Source organism: Bos javanicus, chromosome 29, assembly GCF_032452875.1.
Source record: "Bos javanicus breed banteng chromosome 29, ARS-OSU_banteng_1.0, whole genome shotgun sequence".
In the NCBI taxonomy this organism is placed as follows: Eukaryota; Metazoa; Chordata; class Mammalia; order Artiodactyla; family Bovidae; genus Bos; species Bos javanicus.
This window is the reverse complement of record NC_083896.1, coordinates 28,877,283-28,898,360: the sequence shown is the minus strand read 5'-3', so window position 1 is coordinate 28,898,360 and position 21,078 is coordinate 28,877,283. Positions and strand designations below refer to the sequence as shown.

At 45.9% G+C, this 21,078-nt stretch overlaps 1 protein-coding gene across 3 annotated transcripts in view; it reads right to left on the bottom strand.

Annotated features, from left to right (window-relative positions):
• Positions 1 to 21,078, bottom strand: part of SLC37A2 (solute carrier family 37 member 2) — a 56,017-nt gene that overhangs the window by 21,214 nt on the left and 13,725 nt on the right. Inside the window, exon 1 of one of the 3 annotated variants that reach the window (XM_061406318.1) lies at positions 7,271 to 7,615. The exons of 1 other annotated variant lie outside the window; for it this stretch is intronic. In XM_061406318.1, the coding sequence (XP_061262302.1) occupies positions 7,271 to 7,329 (59 nt within the window). In that variant the 5' untranslated portion in view covers positions 7,330 to 7,615. Of the gene's footprint in view, positions 1 to 7,270; positions 7,616 to 21,078 lie in introns of those variants that run through there. One more of the 3 variants, XM_061406317.1, reaches the window with a different exon arrangement.

Genomic DNA, 21,078 nt, shown 5'->3' with positions numbered 1-21,078 from the left:
GGTCCTGCCAGGGCATCAGGATGGGGGCCCTCCTCTGGAGAGTCTCCAGAGGCCTGGCCCCTGGCTCACCCTCTTCTATGCCTCCTTCCAGGCATGAAGGATCCAGGAGGTGAGGCATGAGCCAGAGGCCAAAATGGGAGCAGCAAAACTGTCCACCTCGCCTCTACCCCACATACCAACTCGGGGGCTGTGAGATGGGGGGTGGGGTTGTGGGCTTCACCGACTCCACCCTTGGTGTCTGGCCCCAGTTTGGTGTCACTTGGGAACTGCTCAACCCCAACTTCAGTGCTCAAGTGGTACTGCCGACTGGAAGACATAAGGCCTCGGCCATCCATACAAACCATTCCCAAACCCCTGCTGCCTTCTAGATTAGCCGGCGGCCCCTGGGGCAGACTGCCCCACCCAGAGCCAAGGAAGTGCTCATCAGTCTGCTCCCTAAAGGGGAAACAGCAGAGAGGAAGAGGAAGCAGAACAGCTGGGGTAGAAGACAGCAATCATGGGTGGGTGGGGGAGGGGAGCGAGCAGGGTCACATGCTCTCTGGGGATCAGCCTGAAGACGGGGGTGGGGGTGGGGGATGCAGGAGTGGGACAGGGGACAGGCTCAGCCCTCCGGGTCCTCTGCCAGGATCTCTCATTCCTTCTCAGAGCTGCCTCTCACCATCACAGCTCATCCTTAATGGGTACCAGGAAAATAAGACAAGAGAAAGCTGCTTTGGCAGCATCTGGGACCCCTGGTCTGAAGCTACAGCAGAACAGGGAAAAGTTCGTTAGACCAACAAGAGGCTGGGTCTTAACTTCTGGTCCTGTGACTGCGACCCTGGGCCAGCTGTCTCACCTCTCAGCCTCTGCTTGAGCTTCTTTTAAATAAGACTGTTAACTGTCATCAAGGTGGCCCTGGGGATTAATGCAGAGAACATTTCACCTCTCAGTCTCACTTCGATCTTCCTTTAAATGAGATACTAAGGGACTTTCTGGTGGTCTAGTGGCTAAGACTCTGCACTCTCAATGCAGAGGCCCTGGGTTTGATCCCTGGTCAGGGAACTAGATCCCATAGGCCACAGCTAAGAGTTCGCATGCCACAGCTAAAGACTCCGCATGCCCCAACCAAGACTGGGCACAGCCAAATAAATAAATAAGATCGCGAATTCCTATCATAGAGGGGGCGGCAGAGAATAATATGGTTGGATGGCATCATCAACTCAATGGACATGAATTTGAGCAGACTCCAGGGAGAGAGTGAAGGACAGGGAAGCCTGGCGCGCTGCAGTCCACGGGGTTGCAAGGAGCTGGACACGACTGAGGGACTGAACATTACAGGAGATGTCCATAAGTACTGTGAGCTGCAATGGACCTGGCAGCAGGCCCTCAGCAAACTCTGGCACACAGATCCACTGGTTCCTGCTGCAACTACCACCTGCCCCGCCTTTCCAGCTCCCGTGGGAGGACCAGAATGTGGGGGAGGACTGCCATGAGGGAGTTCGCAACTCCTGCTTTCCTGCCTGTCCGGTGCCTCATCCCGTTCCTGCTCATCCGGCTCCTGCTCCTCCTCCCACGGGCCACAGGTCCCAGGAAAATGGGCCCAGCCCCATGTGCAGCAGCCATAGTCATCTCTCTGGCAAGATGCCCACACTGCCATCTGCCCCCAGACAGGCCCACTCAGAGGCTGGCACCGGCTAGAGCAGGCCCAGCACTGGGCGAGGACACAGCAGGGGTCTGACTGGAGTAGGAGGGGGGTACCATCTTCCTGGGCAGAAACTCCTCCGAGTCTCTGCCTTCTGCCAGCACAGCTCATGCCACCTGCCTCTCAGCCTCCTATCCAGAGGCCACGCCTTCAGACCCCCAGGCTCCCGCCAGCAGGTGACCAATGCTGAAGGGACAGGCTGTGACCTCCCTGCCCTGACTGCCACTCCACGGCCTCTGCTCAGAATACCTCCCGATCCAGCAAGTCAAATGCTACCTTTCCTTTCTAATGAAGATGAATCCCACCTCCAGAAACTGACAAGCACCAAGCCATTCCCAAGGACTAAGTGTGCTCCAGACACCAAGCTAAGTGCTTTCAATGTCTTCTCATTAATTTCACCAAAGCCCTGGGCTAGAGGTACATTGTTATTTCCATTTCAAAGACAAGAACCTGAAGCCTCAGAAATTTAGTAATCTGTCTCAAGCAAAACGCCTCTGTTTTCTTTTCCCCTCCCACCCTCTAATCAGAAGGAAAAGACCAGGGACTTGGGAGTCCATCTAACCTGGATTCAAATTCAGCTCAATCATTGACTAGCTATGTGGTGCTGGACAAGTTACATAACTTCTCTGTGCCTCATTATATCCTTATAATGGGGAATTAGGCCGGGAAACAAACAAAGATCTTGCAGTGAACCACAAACACAATGCCTGGTACAGAGTGGTAGGAAGAGCAAGTAGAATAATAGTCAATAATTAATGTTTAGTCAGTGCTTACTGTGAGCCTGGCACTCATCTAAGCATTTTACCTGCTTCACCTTGCGACAATCCTTAATCCTTACAACTATGGAAGGAGGCAGATGTTACAAATATCCTTGCTGTACAGACAGCAAAGCCGAAGCTCGGGGGGAGCCCACCCGCCAAGATCCCACTCCAGAACGCCTGCTTTCTTCTCTTCTGTTTAAAAGTCCTCCCTGGGAACGTGTGGAAGCAGCCAGTTTGATAATGAGAGGACACGCCCTCCCTCTAGCTTAATCCTTAATTCCGAGAAAGTAGGACTGTGTCTTAATCAACTTTGTAAGCCTGAGAGTTCAAAACAATCATGTGTCTACAGTAAGAACTACAAAGATGTTGGGTATTTGTTAGGAGTCCAAACCTACACGTCAAGAAAGAAGTGAAGGAACACTTGCCGTGGGCTCTCCATCAGCCACGGGAGGTCAAGAACATTCATGGATCACTTTTGCCCCCAAGAACCCACCTGACTTTTACTGATGCTGGGGCAGCTGGGGGGTAGTGCTCAGAGAAGTTAACTATACAAAAGGACACAGTGGTGAGCGGATTTCAATTCAGATCTGTCTTAAACCTGGGAGACATGGTTGGATTCACACTTTAAGAAGTGTCTCAGTGACATGTGCAGCTGTAGAAAGTTATGTGTGTTTCTGAGCTCTTCTAAAATGCTGGTGTGGGACAGGCAACTTCCAATAACCCAGTCTCTCTGCCCCTTCATTTCCTCTGAAATACAAGTTCCTTTGGTTAAAAAGTATAGTTAATATATATGAATAAGACTCTACTAGGAACAATAAGTGGCAGAGAGGTACAACTTTGTATATACAGTAATGAGATGTATTTTTGTTTATTAAGAGAAAAAAGAGAAGTAGAATATGATTATTTATATAAGTATCTCAGAAATGGTTTGCTGCATGAGAAATTTCCATAGACTTCTCAGTACCCTCTTGGTCCATGATCTGTCTCTATGGATCAGTATCCTGGTGTGCTTTGCCTAATGATGACAGTATTGTTACCAGTCATGACTTCAGCTAATCTTATCCAAGCTGCAACTTTACTTCTTTATTTTGAGTCTAGCATCTTCTAGGTCAGTGGCTTTCAACTGGGGAGGTACATCAGACTTCCCTACAGAGCTTTATTAAAACATAGATGTTTAGGACTTGCTGGTGTATGTTCATGCACAGTTGTGCCCGACTCTTTGCAACCCCATGGACTGTAGCCAGCCAGGCTCCTCTGTACATGGAATTCTCCAAGCAAGAATATTGGAGTGCGTTGCCATTTGCTCCTCCAGGGGATCTTCCCAACCCAGGGATCAGACCCATGTCTCCTGCATTAGCAGGCAGATTCTTTACCACTGAGTCACTTGGACTTACTAAATCTAAGTTGACATTCTTGGTATTCCATTGGTATATTATGAAAATTATGTCTTGAGACTTCTACATATCTCTAAATACATAAAAATATATATACTGAGATACAAAAAATCTTGAGATATTTTTCCTCTATAAAAATTATCGATTCTTAAAAATTGGATATTGTGTTCACCATCTTCTTTGAAATTAACCTTAAGTATGTTTTTAGACACTGTCTAATATTTTCTGGGTTGGCTTTGTGTGTGTTACATACCTCAGGAACAACCAGACTTCACTGTTAGCTGCATTGTTCTTGTCATGACTTCTCATCAGATCATTCACTTTTGAAAATTATCATTAATAAATTAATCCATACCTTTTCAGATCTCTGACCCTTACAGATAGTTTCTGTTCTATTCTGGATGCTCCCTAAAGGCTCTGCAATCATCTACAAGCCGAAGGTTTTATCTTTAACAACCGAGCACTGTCTCACGAAATCAGTGGACCAGGTACACACTCGTGGGTACAGACTCCTGGTGATATCATTCAGATATCTTTAAGAACATACTTGTGGACTGAGTCAGGACTTCCAAAACTTAGGTAAAAATGCTGACAGGTTTATGAGGTTGCTGACCCAAGATTCAGCAGAACAAGAATTAATCACTTAGAACTGAATGGACTGATGAGGGTAATTGTCACTGACATTCGGAATGTCAGTGACATTATAGCGTTCAGTGTTCTGAATATATAAGAAAGCTCTTTTTTCTTTCTTCTTAATATGCCTGTAACTCATAACAATTTAGGAGATTCTGTTTTTGTAAACTGAAATGAAATGTTGTAAATATTTTATTCTCTCTACCTGACTCCCCAGAATTTAGAAACTTTCATTGTCTCCTTGTTTTTTATAAAATACAGTTATTTGCAAAAGTTCAGTAAGAATCTGTCCTCTTTATTTTATCAGGACGTATTTGAGAATGGGTTTACCAGGTGTCTCTGTCTCCGCAGTAAAGAATCTACCTGCCTATGCAGGAGGCGTGGGTTTGATCTCTGGGTCAGGAGGATCCTCTGGAGAAGGAAATGGCAATCCACTCCAGTGTTCTTGCCTGGGAAATCCCACTGGACAGAAGAGCCTGGGGGACTACAGTGCATGTGCTTGCAAAGAGTCAGACATGACTGAGTGACAGAACAACAACAATTAGAAAACTTGGTTTTGCAACCAAGGTCTTGCCTGGAATATTGTATTTGACAATGATACTCATCTAATCAGATATTGATGCCACTCTTAAGGAATTAAGATTGACAGCCAATGCAAAACCCTCCCAAGAAAACTGGCTTACTGTCTTCCCTTACAGGCAAATCAGGACTTCACTTCCTGGCAGGCCCAGGAACCTTAGGATATTTTGGGGACCTCAAGAAGAGGGGAATTTGTCTATTAATAAATGTATAGGTACATCAGGTAAAACCTAGTGGAGACAATTTCTTGGCTTGGCTTCCTAATCTCAGAACAGTAAATAATAGAAGGCTTTTAAAAGTCCAGTCTCAGAACCCTTATGAAAACTTCCAGCCAAGTGAACTTAACACAGTAAATTATGTATATAGATAATCAGATCAAACCTAACACGACCAACCTTATTTTGTGACCAAAAATAATCATTCTTTGAGACTATTTTTTATCTTAGCAGAGAAAAGTGTAGGAGAGGAAAAAAAAAATGTGTGTGTGCTTCTCTGGAAAACTGTGCATTGCCAGGAGGACAGCCCTCCCCTCCAAGTTATCTGATTCATGCCTGTCCCTGACCTTGAATTTCATCAAACAGTAAGTAACAAATGAAGAAGAAGTGAAGAGAAGTCGCTCAATCGTGTCCGACTCTTTGCGACCCCATGGACTGTAGCCCACCAGGCTCCTCGGTCCATGGGATTTTCCAGGCATGAATACTGGAGTGGGTTGCCATTTCCTTCTCCAGGGGATCTTCCCAACCCAGGGATTGACCCCGGGTCTCCCACATTGTAGGCAGACGCTTTACCGTCCAAGCTACCAGGGAAGCCCAAGTAACAAATAAGTCATATAAAATATGTCCATGAACTGATAGAGTTTCAATAACCTACTCTCTCAACCAGTTTTGCCTCAATATTCCTGACTTAAATGGGCATCTTCTTTGTATTCTTTTTAAAATTGTGGTAAAACATCTGTAACATAAAATTTAACTATTTTTAAGTGTCCAGTTCAGTGGCATTTTGTACCTTCACATTCTTGTGAAACCCTCACCATTCATCTCCAGAACCTTCTCATCTTCCTAAACTGAAACTCTGTACCCATTAAACAGTAACTCCCCATTCTCCCCTCCCTGGATTTTCTTTTGTGCCAATTATACCATCTTCTGGCACTCTCATCACCAGTGAAATAAAATCTTTTAAACACATGTTCATTTTCATATCCTTACAAGAGTCATCTGACCTTTTTCTGAAAAATACCAAATAAACAAATGAGTGAGGAAGGCTGGCAGTGATGAGGAAGGTCCCCAAGGAGGACTGTCACTAATTGGAAAGTGCCTTGGGTGACCATCCTGATTTGCCCAGGACTGAGGGGGTTTGGGGTGAAGGATTTTGTTTTAAAACAAGGCTGGGTCCTACTAAGAGCTTGCACCCCATCTAAAGGGTGATGATAATACTCCTAATGATAAAATTTGAGAATTTAGGCCTGATATTGCTAGATCAGAGGAAGGAGGAGTCTGGCTTTTAACGTTAAGTTTTATCATTTGCAAGTGATGGCAACTAACACAAAGTGAAACAGAACGAAAGAAAGACACGGTGCAGACCAAGCAAAGTGTTCCGTTGTGTGGCGTCTCTTGAAGAGTGGGTTGAAAACTCTCCAGCCCACCAAGCCTCCTTGTGTAGGAGGAAGTCGCTGGCTGGCTGCCGGGGTGACCAGCCAGTTGAGGAGCAGCTGGCCCTGATCTGAGAGGTGTGCCCTCCCCGGGGGTGTCCCTCAGGGCCTGGAGCCGCTCAAGGCAAGCTCCCAGGACCACTAGGTTCTGGTCTTGGAGCTATCCGAGGGCTAAAAGAGACCAAATGGGACACTCGGCAACTCCAACGGCCACTTTCTCGTAGCAGCAGCTGCCACGCCCTGACCTCGGTTCCCTAGTCTACAAACCGGGGGTCCCCCGGGTGATAAAGGAGGCGCTCTGAATCGGGTCTCTCCCAGGGGGTAGTGTGTGTGCGCGGAGGTGAGGATGCGAAAGGACAAGGCTGAGACTCTCCTGGACAGCGTCCCAGGGAGGGGTTCGGGAGAGGCGGAGTGAGCACGTGCCACCTCACCTCCCCGCCGACCGCCGGCCAGATGCTACCAGAACCCCCCACCCTCACCCCAACAAGCGCCCTGGGACTCCCGGAGTCGGGTATCAGTAGCGAGGCCGCGGGGCCCGGCGCTCCCCGTGCCCCCACGCCCCAGCCCCGCTCACTTGCTGTCCCTGGAGAAGGCGCGGAGGAACCAGATGCCGGGCGCCAGAGAGGACCGCATCTTGCCCGGCGGTACCCGAAGCAAAGGCGGAGCGGAGCAGGACGCGGAGCTGGGCACGCGTCCCGATCTGACAATCCCCGGGGTTTAAATGCCCCGCCGGCCGGCCCGCCCAGACCCCGCAACCCGTGGCCTTTAGCCCCCGCCCCCTTGCACCTGACCGCCCTCGGGGCCGCCGGGCGCTGTGCTGAGCGCACGCGGCCTGCCCATCTTCTGGTCCGTCCGCTCGCACGCGAATTTCCCGTGCTTCGCCTCGGGCCGTGGACCCGCGGCCCTCCGCGCCTCTGTGGGCTCCTCCTTCAGCCAGAACTTGCCGGCTCACTTCCCTGAGGGAACCGAAAGCTGCGATCACACATGCAGCCGGCTCTGAGCGACCTTCTGTCTGCCCGCAGCGGCTCCTGCCGCGCCTTCCTACCCTGGTTACTAGTGACCCAGACACTGCCGGGGAAACTGAGGCCGGCTGGAGGGCCAGGACTGACACCCCGCGGCCCCCGGACAGGACCGCGATCTGAGTGCGAGCGCCCCCTGGCCCCAAACATACTTCCCAGGTCCCAGCAGGGACTTGCTGTCCCATTCAGATTCCAGCCTGTGCGCTGAGCCAGACAGGACCCTCCGATCCTCCCCGCCACCACTCTACTCCCCACGGGGACAGGGTCGCGGCCATGCAACAGTGGAGGGCCCCTCGGAGGCACAGAATTCTGCACACATCTAGCCTGAAGAGTTCCAGGGCATGTTTCCACCTATAAAAAAGGAGTTATTGTGAGATCGTTGGCTGTGAAACCAAGGGTGAACTATCGCGGAGTGGAGAGGGAAGCGTGGCCTGGAGAATAAAATTGTTATTAGGCGTAAACTAGGAACGTCCCTGTGCAAATAGATTTCAGCTCTAACCCCACCCTGCCCCTGACTCCTAGGAGTGCCCAGGCCCAAAGTTCAAGGTCAGAGACTTGCCGGTAAGGGCTATACCAAACAGGATCGGACCCAGGAGAGTGGGCTTGGCCCCTACCAGTCCCGGAATCAGGCAAAAAGAGGTAAACAGAGTTGTAAAACCCTCCCTTAACACCAGGAAGTTTGGGAGCCAGTATCTAGCCGCAGAGATGGAGATGCCAACAAGCAGAGCACAGGAGGTGGGGGACTAGAAATGAAAGGAGAGAGGGAACAGGAAGAAGGAGCTGGCTTGGGTGTGTAAGGTATGGAGCTGAGACACCTGAGGAAGAGCTCAGCTACCAGTAGCTAACTCAGCCCTTAAATTACACCATACACAGTGCCCAGATGTACATTTATTCCATTCATTCTTACAAGTCAGTGAGGCGGGCATGATCCATCTGGGAAGGCTAACCACATATGCTGGTTTGCCTGGGACAACCCCAGGAGACACCTGCTTCCCCAGAATGCATAATGGACAGCTCTGAGATCAGTAACACCCAAAAGACATTGGGCCTGAGAGAAGGCAGATTAAGGGTGGAAAAGACACTGGAATAAGGAGCTGATATCACCAGGAAGACAGCTGCTTGTGTCCCAGGGACTAGAAGGAAGGATAAAGTTGGATATAAAGGAGCCAAGGAAGCAGCTGAGCTCACTTGAGGCTACACAGGAGGAGTACATGGATGTGAGCAGGGGAAGGAAAGAACTGAACACCAGGCCTCCAGGGGGCTTCCCAGGTGGCACTAGTGGTAAAGAAACTGCCTCCCAATGCAGGAGACATTGGAGACCTGGGTTTAATCCCTGGGTCGGGAAAATCCCCTGGAGGAGGGCTTGGCAACCCATTCCAGTATTCATGCCTGGAGAATCCCATGGACAGAGGAGCTTGGCGGGCTAGAGTCCGTGGTGTCACAAAGAGCTGGACATGACTGAAGTGACTTAGCACACACACAGGCCTCCAGGGGTGCTATCCAGACCTCAGCTGTGTGGAATCGCTAGCTTTCCATTGGAGAAAGAGAGAAGCCAAGGAATAAGACTCATTACCACTCATTTTACATGCCCCTCCAGAGAAGATGTGTTTTTGTCCCTCGGGAGATCATGCTCGTCTGTGGCTGGAACCCTCAGAGAGGCACAGAGACCATCCCCTATAGGTGGTATGGCTCCCGAGCTGTTGGGGGCAGACCCAGTCCTGAGACAGTCTTTGCCTTGTCCTAGTTCCTTCTTGGGAATTCAACCTTAGGTCCCTGTTCAAGGGGCCAGGATGGTAGTGGGGACACACCGAAAAGTGTTCCTCCCTTGCTCCCGTGGGGGAGCTGACAGTCGTCTTCTTGCTTCCTTGCTTAGGGGGGCGATGAAAGAGGATATTCCTTTCACTCACGTACACAAGTGTCCTACCCTTGGTTCACCTTCCTGTTATCTGGCCCCCCTCATACGCTACCTGCTCAAACCCGGCCGGGTGTGCGTAGTAGTATCTAAAGGAATATTTTTTAATTTTTAAATTTCTGGCATATGAGGTCTTAGACCCTTGACCAGGGATCAAACCCATGCCCCTTACACTGGGAGCACAAGTTTTAACCACTGGAACATCAGGAGGTCCCACCGATAGACCTATAACTGGTCAAAAACGCTCACCATGACACTCTATTTAAAATGGATAACCAACAAGGACCTACTATATAGCACAGGGCACTCTGCTTAAGGTTATGGGGCAGGCTGGATGGGAAGGAGTCTGGGGGAGAATGGATACAGCTATATGTTATGGCTGAGTCCCTTTGATGTTCACCTAAAACTATCACGACATTGTTAATCAGCTACACCCCAATACAAAATAAGAATTTTTAAAAAAATGTTCACTTATAGTTTAGTATCGAGTGAGTGAAAGACGCTCAGTTGCGTCTTTGCAAGCCCATGGACTGTAGCCCACCGGGCTCCTCTGTCCGTGGGATTCTCCAAGCAAGAATACTGGAGTGGGTAGCCATTTCCCTGGTGCTGGCAGTTCATGGCCTTTTTGTCCATCAATCACCAGTTCCTATTGCTAGCAAGTTTCTTTGGCCATCCACAGAGCTTTTTGGGTGGTCAGTTATTTGTTTGGATCCTTCAGATAGGGCAACAAGTGTCCTTTCTGGTACTTCAGAGGGACCCAGGGACCTGAATTCTTGAGAAAGTCTGTGAGAACAGACCATGAGGGAAAGCATCAGGCGGCAGAACCTTCGTGTTTCCCTGCACACACACAAGCATCATTATTCAAACACATTTTTCCCCTCCCACTTCTGTCTCACTAAACAGAGACTAGCACAATTTTTGTGATAGAATCAAAGCCCAGGGTCTTGATTAATGGGGTAGGAGTTGAGATATTAGGAGAAATAGAGATTATTAAACATCTTAAAAATTCGTTTTCTTTTTCGTTTGGCCACGCCCATGTAGGATCTTGGTTTCCCCACCAGGGATCAAATCTACACCCCCTGAGGTAGAAACACTCATTCTTAACCATGGGCCACAGGGGAAGTCCCTAAAGATTCTATTTCACTTAGGCCTTTTTACTGAGAGGCCAAGTGTAGTGAAAAGAACACGGGCTTTGCAGCAGAGCCACCTCTGTCTCAGCTGCTTCTCTGAACCTCAGTTCTCTCCTCTGTAAAATGTGGATAATAACATCTGTCTTGCAGGGGAGCTGTAAGAATTTAAAATTATGCATATAAAAAGTGTATGGCCATATTAAATAAGTTTGGTGGAACAATTATTATATTTGCATAAGCTTATATTTAGCATTAGGAACAGATACTGACTACAACTTTTAGAAACCAATGGCCATTACACATGTGGAAAAAATACAGGCACCAGAGGATCAGAGTCCTTAAAAAGTGTCGGTGGACAATGAGGTACCATCTCACGCTGGTCAGAATGGCTGCTATCAAAAAGTCTACAAACAATAAATGCTGGAGAGGGTGTGGAGAAAAAGGAACCCTCTTACACTGTTGGTGGGAATGCAAACTAGTACAGCCACTATGGAGAACAGTGTGGAGATTCCTTAAAAAACTGGAAATAGAACTGCCACACGACCCAGCAATCCCACTGCTGGGCATACACACCGAGGAAACCAGAATTGAAAGAGACATGTGTACCCCAATGTTCATTGCAGCACTGTTTACAATAGCCAGGACATGGAAGCAACCTAGATGTCCATCAGCAGACGAATGGATAAGAAAGCTGTGGTATATATACACAATGGAATATTACTCAGCTATTAAAAAGAATGCATTTTAATCAGTTCTTTGAGGTGGATGAAACTGGAGCCTATTATACAGAGTGAAGTAAGTCAGAAAGAAAAACACCAATACAATATATTAATGCATATATATGGAATTTAGAAAGAAGGTAACGATGACTCTATATGCGAGACAGCAAAAGAGACACAGATGTAAAGAACAGACTGTTGGACTCTGGGGGAGAAGGCGAGGGTGGGATGATTTGAGACAATAGCACTGAAACATGCATATTATAATATGTGAGATAGATTGCCAGTCCAAGTTTGATGCATGAGGCAGGGTGCTCAGGGCTGGTGCACTGGGATGACCCTGAGGGATGGGATGGGGAGGGAGGTGGGAGGAAGGGTCAGGATGGGGAACGCACGTGCACCCATGGCTGATTCATGTGAATGTATGGCAAAAACCACCACAATATTGTAAAGTAATTAGCCTCCAATTAAAAAAAAAAGTTTTGGTGGATATAACAGAATAGATTCACCTGAAAAGTCTTTAATATCCTGTGAGTGTGTGTATAGGTATGAATGTATAGGCATGTGTGTATGTCTGTGAGTGTATACAACTTCACTCACTGAGTTACTGTAAGCATTGTGATAACACACGTAGAATAATTGGGGGGTAACAAGAATGGATTTATGGGTTGAGTCAAGTGTCATGAAAATGAAAGGTGCTGAAATCTTAAGAAGAGTTGCTTTTAAACTTCTTCCAGCCAATACAAAAAAAAAATAGATGAACAAGGTGGCCGTGTATCCAAAAAGGTTTTGTTTCTCAATAAAAGACAATGTTTTGGGAACTTTCTTGCACTGTTGGTGGGAATGCAAATTGATATAGCCTCTATGGATAACACTATGGAGTACGCAAAAAAAAAAAAACACACTAGGAATAAAACTACCATATGACCTAACAATCCCACTACTGGGCATATGTTCTGAGGAAACCATAACTGAAAAAGACACATGTACCCCAATGTTCATTGTAGCACTATATTGCTAAGACATGGATGTCCATTGACAGATGAATGGATAAAGAAGTTGTGGTACATATACACAATGAAATATTACTCAGCCATAAAAAGGAACACATTTGAGTCAGTTCTAATGGGGTAGATGGACCTAGAACCTATTTTACAGGGTGAAGTAAGTCAGAAAGAGAAAAATATCATATATTAATGCATATATGAGCTTCCCAGGTGGTGCTAGTGGTGAGGAACCCACCTGCCAATTGCAAGAGATACAGACAGTTTTGATCCCTGGGTCAGGAAGATCCCCTAGAGAAGGGCATGGCAACCCAGTCCAACATTCTTGCCTGGAGAATCCCAGGGACAGAGGAGCCTAGTGGGCCAGAGTCTATAGGGTCACAAAGAGTCGGACACGACTGAAGCAACTCAGCACACATGGAATCTAGAAAGACGGCACTGATGGGACGATCTGCAGGGCAGCAGGGGAGACACAGACACAGAGCACAGGCTTGCAGACACGGTGGGGAAGCGGGACAAGCTGAGAGAGCAGCACCGAAACACACACATTCCCATATATAAAATTAGACAGCCAGTGGAAAGCTGCTGTACGACACAGGGAGCTCAGATCTGGTGCTCTATGACAACCTAGAGGGGTGGGAGGGAGGTTCAAGAGGGAGGGGACATATGCATACCTATGGCTGATTCATGTTGATATATGGCAGAAACCAATGCAATATTGTAAAGCAATTATTCTCCAATTAAAAAAATTTACATTAAAAAAATTAAAAGAAACAAATCCAAAACATAAACAAATAAAAGACAATAGTTTGGAAGCTCTTGGCAAAGAAAGCCCTAGCATTGATAAGACTGGTGAAAGGGAGGGGCTTAAGTCTACTCAAGACTCAGTGGCCTTAAGAATGGGCTTTTGAGAGAAACATGGAGAAGGCAGTGGCAGCCCACTCCAGTCCTCTTCTCTGGAGAATCCCAGGGACGGGGAGCCTGGTGGGCTGCCGTCTTTGGGGTCGCACAGAGTTGGACATGACTGAAGCGACTTAGCAGCAGCAGCAGCAGCAGCAAGAGTGAAACAAGGCGGAAGCCCTGCTCTCACGCCATCAACCGGTGGCAGCAGATATATATAAGGAGACAGACTGCAGGAGGAGGGGGGCAGACTGGGGAAGTGGTTAAATTATTATGGTCTCTCAGGACTTCCCTGGTGGTCCAGTAGATGAGAATCTGCCTGCCAACTAAGGGAACATGGGTTCGATCCCTAGTCCAGGAAGAGTCCACGTGCCGTGAGGCAACTAAACCTGTGTACCACGATTACTGAGCCCATGCTCTGGAGCCTGTGCTCTGCAACAAGAGACTCCAACACAGTGAGAAGGCCGTGCACCATGACGAAAAGCAGCTTCCGTGTGATGCAGCTAGAGAAAGCCTGTGTGCAGCAATGAAGACCCGGCACAGCAAAAAACAACTAACTAAATAAATAATTTAAAAAGTATTATGGCCTCCCAAAGTCACTTTGTTCAAGGGAGAAAATAAAAAAGGAATATATAAAAGGCAGCCTCCCGGAGTCTGCTCACACAAGCTGAGGACAACTTTCGGTTGCTCTAGTATCTAAAAGTAACAATTCATTCCTTTATTCATTTAATCAACACTTTTTGAATGGCAGCTATGCGCCAGGCATGGGGCTCTGTGCTGAGGATATACTGATGAGCAAGAGAGGCATGGCCCTAATCTCAAAGTCACAGTTGAATGGGACAGAGATGTGTAGAGATGTAAGTCCACCTCAGAGTCCTAGGAAAAGTTGTTGTTGTTTAGTTGCTAAGTTAAGTCCAACTTGTTTGCGACCCATGGACTGTAACCTGCCAGGCTCCTCTGTCCATGGAAATCTCCAGGCAAGAATACTAGAGTGGGTTGCCATTTCCTCCTCCAGGAAATCTGCCCCACTCAGGGATCAAAGCCAGGTCTCCTGTGATGGCAGGCAGATTCTTTGCCACTGAGCCACGAGGGAAGCTCTAGGAGAAGAGCTACCACGTATACAGGTATGTTCATACTCCTAAGTATGAACATACTCCTAAGGTGACACTGACAAGGGATCAGATAACTCTGGAAGAGCTCAGGGCATTCACAGTACCTCATATGAGAAGCAGATGTGAACTATAGCTGAGTGTGGGCCAAGTGGAGAAGAACAAAAAACTGGGACCTGCAGAGTGCCTGGCCACCAGTGTATGCAAAATGACAAAGCAGGAAAAAACGTGGTCTGTTCAAAAAATGGTGCATAAACAATTCTGTTAGCTGGAGAGCACGCTTGCAGAGTGAGGTGTTCCAGAGGTTACAACCACAGTCCATTGTGGTGAAATAACCTTAAATGTCAGTGTTAAGGGGCTGGGATCTTGTTCTTTGGACAGCTGGATGTAAAGAAAAGGTTTTCAAAAAGGATTGAGAGGTGATCAGATTTATGTTCTTAGAGGAGAAATGGCCATTTTTAAGGCCTGGTGGGCATCTGGTTTTTGGATCAGATGGAATAGACCCACTGCTCCCTATTCTACTTGGTGGTGGTGGTGATTTAGTCACCAAGTCGTGTCTGACTCTTGCGACCCCATGGACTATAGCCTGCCAGGCTCCTCTGTCCATGGGATTCTCTAGGCAAGAGTACTGGAGTGGGTTGCCATTTCCTTCTCCAGGGGATCTTCCCAACCCAGGAATCGAACCCGAGTCTCCTGCATTGCAGGCAGATTCTTTACCGACTGAACTACCAGGAGGAAGCCACGCTCATTGCTAAGCGCTAAAACCCCTGGGCATTAAACACATAGCACCATAAGAAAACTCTGAACAAGTAGAGAGAAGAAGCAAGATTAGCTAGGAACCTCGAGATCTGGGATAAGACAGCAGTGATTTGTCCAAGTTTCCTTTTATTCTGGACTGGGTACTGGAGAAGCCTGCAGTCCAGAAGTACAACAGCACAGACAGAAAAGAGAAGGAAAGGAAAAAGAAAAAAAACACCAAGAAAAGCTGGCTATTTAAGTAAAGGCTCAAGAAAAGGGTAGCCTATGCAAACCAAGTGGAAGTGGTAGTTGCTCAGTCGTGTCCGATTCTTTGGCACCCTGTGGACTGTAGCCCACCAGGCTCCTCTGTCCATGAAATTCTCTGGGCAAGAATCCTGGAGTGGGTTGCCATTCCCTTCTCCAAGGGAACTTCCCCACCCAGAGACTGAACCCAGGTCTCCTGTATTAAAGGTGGATTCTTTACTGTCTGAACCACCAGGAAAGCCCCCACATACGGTATGGTTCCATTTAAATAACATTCTTGAAATGACAAAATTATAGAGGTAGTAAGGAGATGAATAGTGACCAGGGCTTAGGGATCGTGTAGGGGGGTAGGAAGGTAACTCTCTAGGAGTAACATGACGGGGAGGTCTCTGTGGTGATGGAAGAGTTTCGTGTCTTGACGATGGTGGTGTTTACATGAATCAGCGCATGTGGAAACAGCAACATAGAACCATATATACTGGGTTGGCCCAAAAGTTTGTTTGGGTTTATCTGTACCATCTTACAATACATACTGTACTAATGCCAGGTTTCTGCTTTTGATATTGAGCTATAGTTATATTAAAAGGAACCATTGGGGGAAACTAGGTAAATTTCCTCCCTGAACTATTTTTGCAATTTCCTGTGTGTGTGTGTGTGTGTGTGTGTGTGTGTGTGTGTGTGTGTGTGTATATATACATGAAAGTGAAAGTTGCTCAGTCGTGTCCGACTCTTTGCGACCCCTTGGACTATAAAGTCCTTGGAATTCTCCAGGCCAGAATACTGGAGTGGGTAGCCTTTCCATTCTCCAGGGGATCTTCCCAACCCAGGAATCGAACCCAGGTCTCCAGCACTGCAGGTGGATTCTTTCCCAACCCCACAAGGGAAATCCATATATAATTACTTTATAGAAAGTTTTGTAAAATATGAAAAAAAAAAGCAACTCTGTCAACTTTTAAATTCTTTCTAGTAGTTCTCAGTTTGCTAATTCTAGAAATGGGATGGTATGACTACCTTTTTAAAAAACTATATATATATTTATATATTTATTTGGCTATGTTAGGTCTTAGCTGTAAGCACACAGGATCTTTAGCTGTAGCATGGGGGATCTCAGTTCCCTGGCCAGGGGTTGAACCTGGGCCCCTGCACTGGGAGCGTGGAGTCTTAGCCACTGGACCACCAGGGAAGTCCCATGAATTTACCTTTTAATATAAATCTTTTCTTTTGAGAATATGCTGTGGAGTGTCAAGGTCAGCTGTCCATGCTAATTCAAGTTAACATTTAACTTTCCTTATTCATGATTTCAGCATTATTCCCTTGATTCCAAATGGTTCCAGCTCTGTTTTTACCTAACACTTTTGTTTGTACCACTTCACAGCTAGGAGATTATACTCCTCCCCATTCCAAAGACAAGAAAATTTAAGCTTATAGAAGAAAAAAGGCATGTACTGAATCACATGATGATGGTGGTGGAAAGAGAAGATATAAACTGTTCCCCAGGCCACTCCGAATATATGGAGATCAGATTCCTTTGTTCTCAGCCCCTGGGGTGACTGTGGGATGCCTTCCTGCCTTCCACCGCTACTCTCTTAAATCTATACTTGGGAATACAGTTTTACTGCATCATTGTGAAACAAGAGGAATGAAACAGGGAGAACAGGTTGGACAAAGGAAAATTGGAAGTTGGATTTAGAAATCAGAAGCATGTGACTTCAAAGAACTATGATGCTTTTTGCAGACAAGAATTGGAAGGTCTTTTAGGGAAAAGTTTACTAGTAAGATTAAAGGAAGCCTGGATAAACAAACTAGTCTCATACAATAAAAACTAGAGATGTTCTTGCTACCTTTAGGTGCCCATGGCAGCAAAGGCAGACCCCACATTTGGACAAACTCTCTTTATATCGCCTTTGGCCCAGAAATACCTTCATCCTACAGTTTCTCCAAAAAACTCTTTCCTACGGGAGTCAGATCCCTATTTCCTTGCACACTGTTGGCATTCCTTGCAAAATATGTAAAGGACAGGCAGGAATTGTGTTTGAGATTGAAATTCCTGGGACAGTCCTAACCCTCGTGCTTCTGAGAAGCTCTTAGGTTACTTTCATCTTTTGGCTGCACCTTGCGGCATGTGGAATCTTCTTGCCCCAACCAGGGTTTGAACCCACAGCCTGTGTATTGGAATCTTGAAGTCTTAAGCACTGGACCTCCAGGGAAATCCCAGAGAAACTCTTATTTTAAACCCCAAAATTGGGTTTGATTCTTCCCCTTTTCAGAATCAAATATCATCTAAATGCTCTCACCATATGCTAAAATGTGCTCTAGCAACTTCTATCAATTGAGCCCTGTTTCTAACCTTTTCCCCCACTTTCCTACTAATGACTTTGTGTAGGTCTTTGTAGTTTAGAATGACAGAGCTTCAGCTGGTTGTGGGGGGCGGATATGCCCACACATCTCTGGGAAAAAGAAAAAAAGTGAAACAGACAATTCATCAGTTTCTTTCAGTCTTTGTGTTATCTTGTGAAGTCCTGCAAGTCTTAGGCTTCTCTGGTGGCTCAGCTAATAAAGTTACATGGGAAGCCCAGAAGACACACAGACACAGAAGCCTCAACATTTAAAAATACAATCAGGTTGAAAACAGATGAACTATGAATGAATATTCAGTCTGGTTAATTAACAAATATTTTAAAAGTCAAATATGAAATTCCTTATAAAAACTTCCAACAAAGCAATCTTAAGAATACCTGGATCATGAACTAACACTCTTACTGTACCTATATAAATAATTAGACACAATCCAATGAGACCAGCTTTAGGTTATGATCAAGAATAGTCTTGCTTTAGGGCTATTTTTGATCAAAGCATAGGAGGCTGTAGAAAAAAATGTTATGTTTCAGTGGAAAACTATATATGGTTTAGAGGACTCCCTTCCAGGTTATCTGATTTTAGCCTATAGTTAATTTAATTTACAGTTCTGCAAATTTTAAATAACTATTTAGAAAGAAATCAGGTTTGTCTCCATTTGAAATTTCACAACATTCTTTTATTCATATAAATATGAGTACTTTTTTTTTCATTTACTTTTTCTTGGAACTACATCTGCTTATTTCCTTTGGACTTTCAGTCTTTAACACATGCTCATTTTAATATCAACATGCTCATTTTATTATCTGTATAAGAGGCATAAGTTTACTTTTTCCTGAAAATTGTCTTTTAATGTATATAAACAATTACCACGTAAGACAGAACAATATGTGCTACATAAAATTACAAGTACTGTGCTATGATTGGGCTTCCCAGGTGGCGCTAGTGGTTAAGAACACGGCTCCTATGCAGGGGACATAAGTGACGTGGGTTCAATCCCTGGGTTGGGAAGATCCCCTGGAGGAGGACACGGCAACCCACTCCAATATTCTTGCCTTGAGAAACCCATGGAAAGAGGAGACTGGAAGGCTACAGTCCATAGGGCCGCAAAGAATAGGATATGACTGAAGTGACTTAGCAGGCACACATCCATAATTGGACAGGACGAATACTTGCTTCTGATTATAGAGGAAAACCATAGAATGGGAAAGACTAGAGATCTCTTCAAGAAACTTAGAAATACCAAGGGAACATTCCATACAAAGATGGGTACAATAAAGGACAGAAATAAAGGACTTAACAGAAACAGAAGAGATTAAGAAGAGGTGGCAAGAATACATGGAAGAACTATACAAAAAAGACCTTCATGACCCAGATAATGACGATGGTGTGATCACTCACCTAGAGCCAGACATCCTGGAATATGAAGTCAAGTGGGCTTTAGGAAGCATCGCTACAAAGTTAGTGGAGGTGATGGAATACCAGTTGAGCAATTTCAAATCCTGAAAGATGATGCTGTGAAAGTGTTGCACTCAATATGTCAGCAAATTTGGAAAACTCAGCAGTGACCACAGGACTGGAAAAGGTCAGTTTTCATTCCAATCCCAAAGAAAGGCAATGCCAAAGAATGCTCAAACTACCACATAATTGTACTTATCTGATATGCTAGCAAAGTAATGCTCAAAATTCTCCAAGCCAGGCTTCAACAGTACGTGGACTGTGAACTTCCAGATGTTCAAGTTGGATTTAGAAAAGGTAGAGGAACCAGAGATCAAATTGCTGACATCCGTTGGATCACAAAAAAAAAAGCAAGAGAGTTCCAGAAAAACATCTACTTCTGCTTTTTGACTATGCCAAAGCCTTTGACTGTGTGGATCACAATAAACTGTGAAAAATTCTTCAAGAGATGGGAATACCAGTCCACCTGACCTGCCTCCTGAGAAATCTGTATGCAGATCAAGAAGCAACAGTTAAAACTGGACATAGAACAACAGACTGGTTCCAAGTCAGGAAAGGAGTACGTCAAAGTTGTATATTGTCACCCTGCTTATTTAACTTATATGCAGTGTATATCATGAGAAATGCTGAACTGGATGAAGCACAAGCTGGAATCAAGATTGCCTGGAGAAATATCAATAACCTCAGACATGCAGATGACAAAACCATTATGGCAGAAAGTGAAGAAGAACTGAAGAGCCTCTTGAAGAAAGTTAAAGAGGAGAGTGAAAAAGTTGGCTTAAATATTCAGAAAACTAAGATCATGGCATCTGGTCCCATCACTTCATGGCAAATAGATGGGGAAACAATGGAAATAGTGACAGACTATTTTGGGGGGCTCCAAAATCACTACAGATGGTGACTGCAGCCATGAAATTAAAAGACGCTTGCTCCTTGGAAGAAAAGTTATGACCAGCCTAGACAGCATATTAAAAAGCAGAGACATTAACTTTGCCAACAAAGGTCCATCTAGTCAAAGCTATGGTTTTTCCAGTAGTCATGTATGGATGTGAGAGTTGGGCTATAAAGAAAGCTGAGCACTGAAGAATTGATGCTTTTGAACTGTGGTGTTGGAGAAGACTCTTGCAAGTCCCTTGAACTGCAAGGAGATCCAACCAGTCCATCCTAAAGGAAATCAATCCTGAGTGTTCACTGGAAGGACTGATGCTGAAGCTGAACCTTCAATACTTTGGCCACCTGATGCGAAGAACTGACTCACTGGAAAAGACTCTGATGCTGGGAAAGATTGAAGGCAGGAGGAGAAGTGGATGACAGAGGATGAGATGGTTGCATGGCATCACTGACTCGATGGACATGAGTTTGATCAAGCTCCAGGAGTTGGTGATGGACAGGGAGGCCTAGTGTGCTGCAGTCCATGGGGTCGCAAAGAGTCAGACACAACTGAGCGACTGAACTGAACTGAACTGAACCGAAAGAAAACAGACATGTTTTCATAGAGCAGGTGGTAGTAATAGGCTTCCCTGATGGCTCAGCAGGTACAGAATCCACTGGCAATGCAGGAGACAGGGGTTCAATCCCTGGGTAAGGAAGATCCCCTGGAGAAAGAAATGGCAACCCACTCCAGTATTCTTACCTGAACTATCCCATGGAAAGAGGAGCCTGGCAGGCTATAGTCCACCGGGTCTCAAAAAGTCATACGAAATTAAGCATGCCTGTGGTAGTAATACTTGGCTTTAAGGGTGAGTAAAATTTTAAGACTGAGAACTGGAAGAAT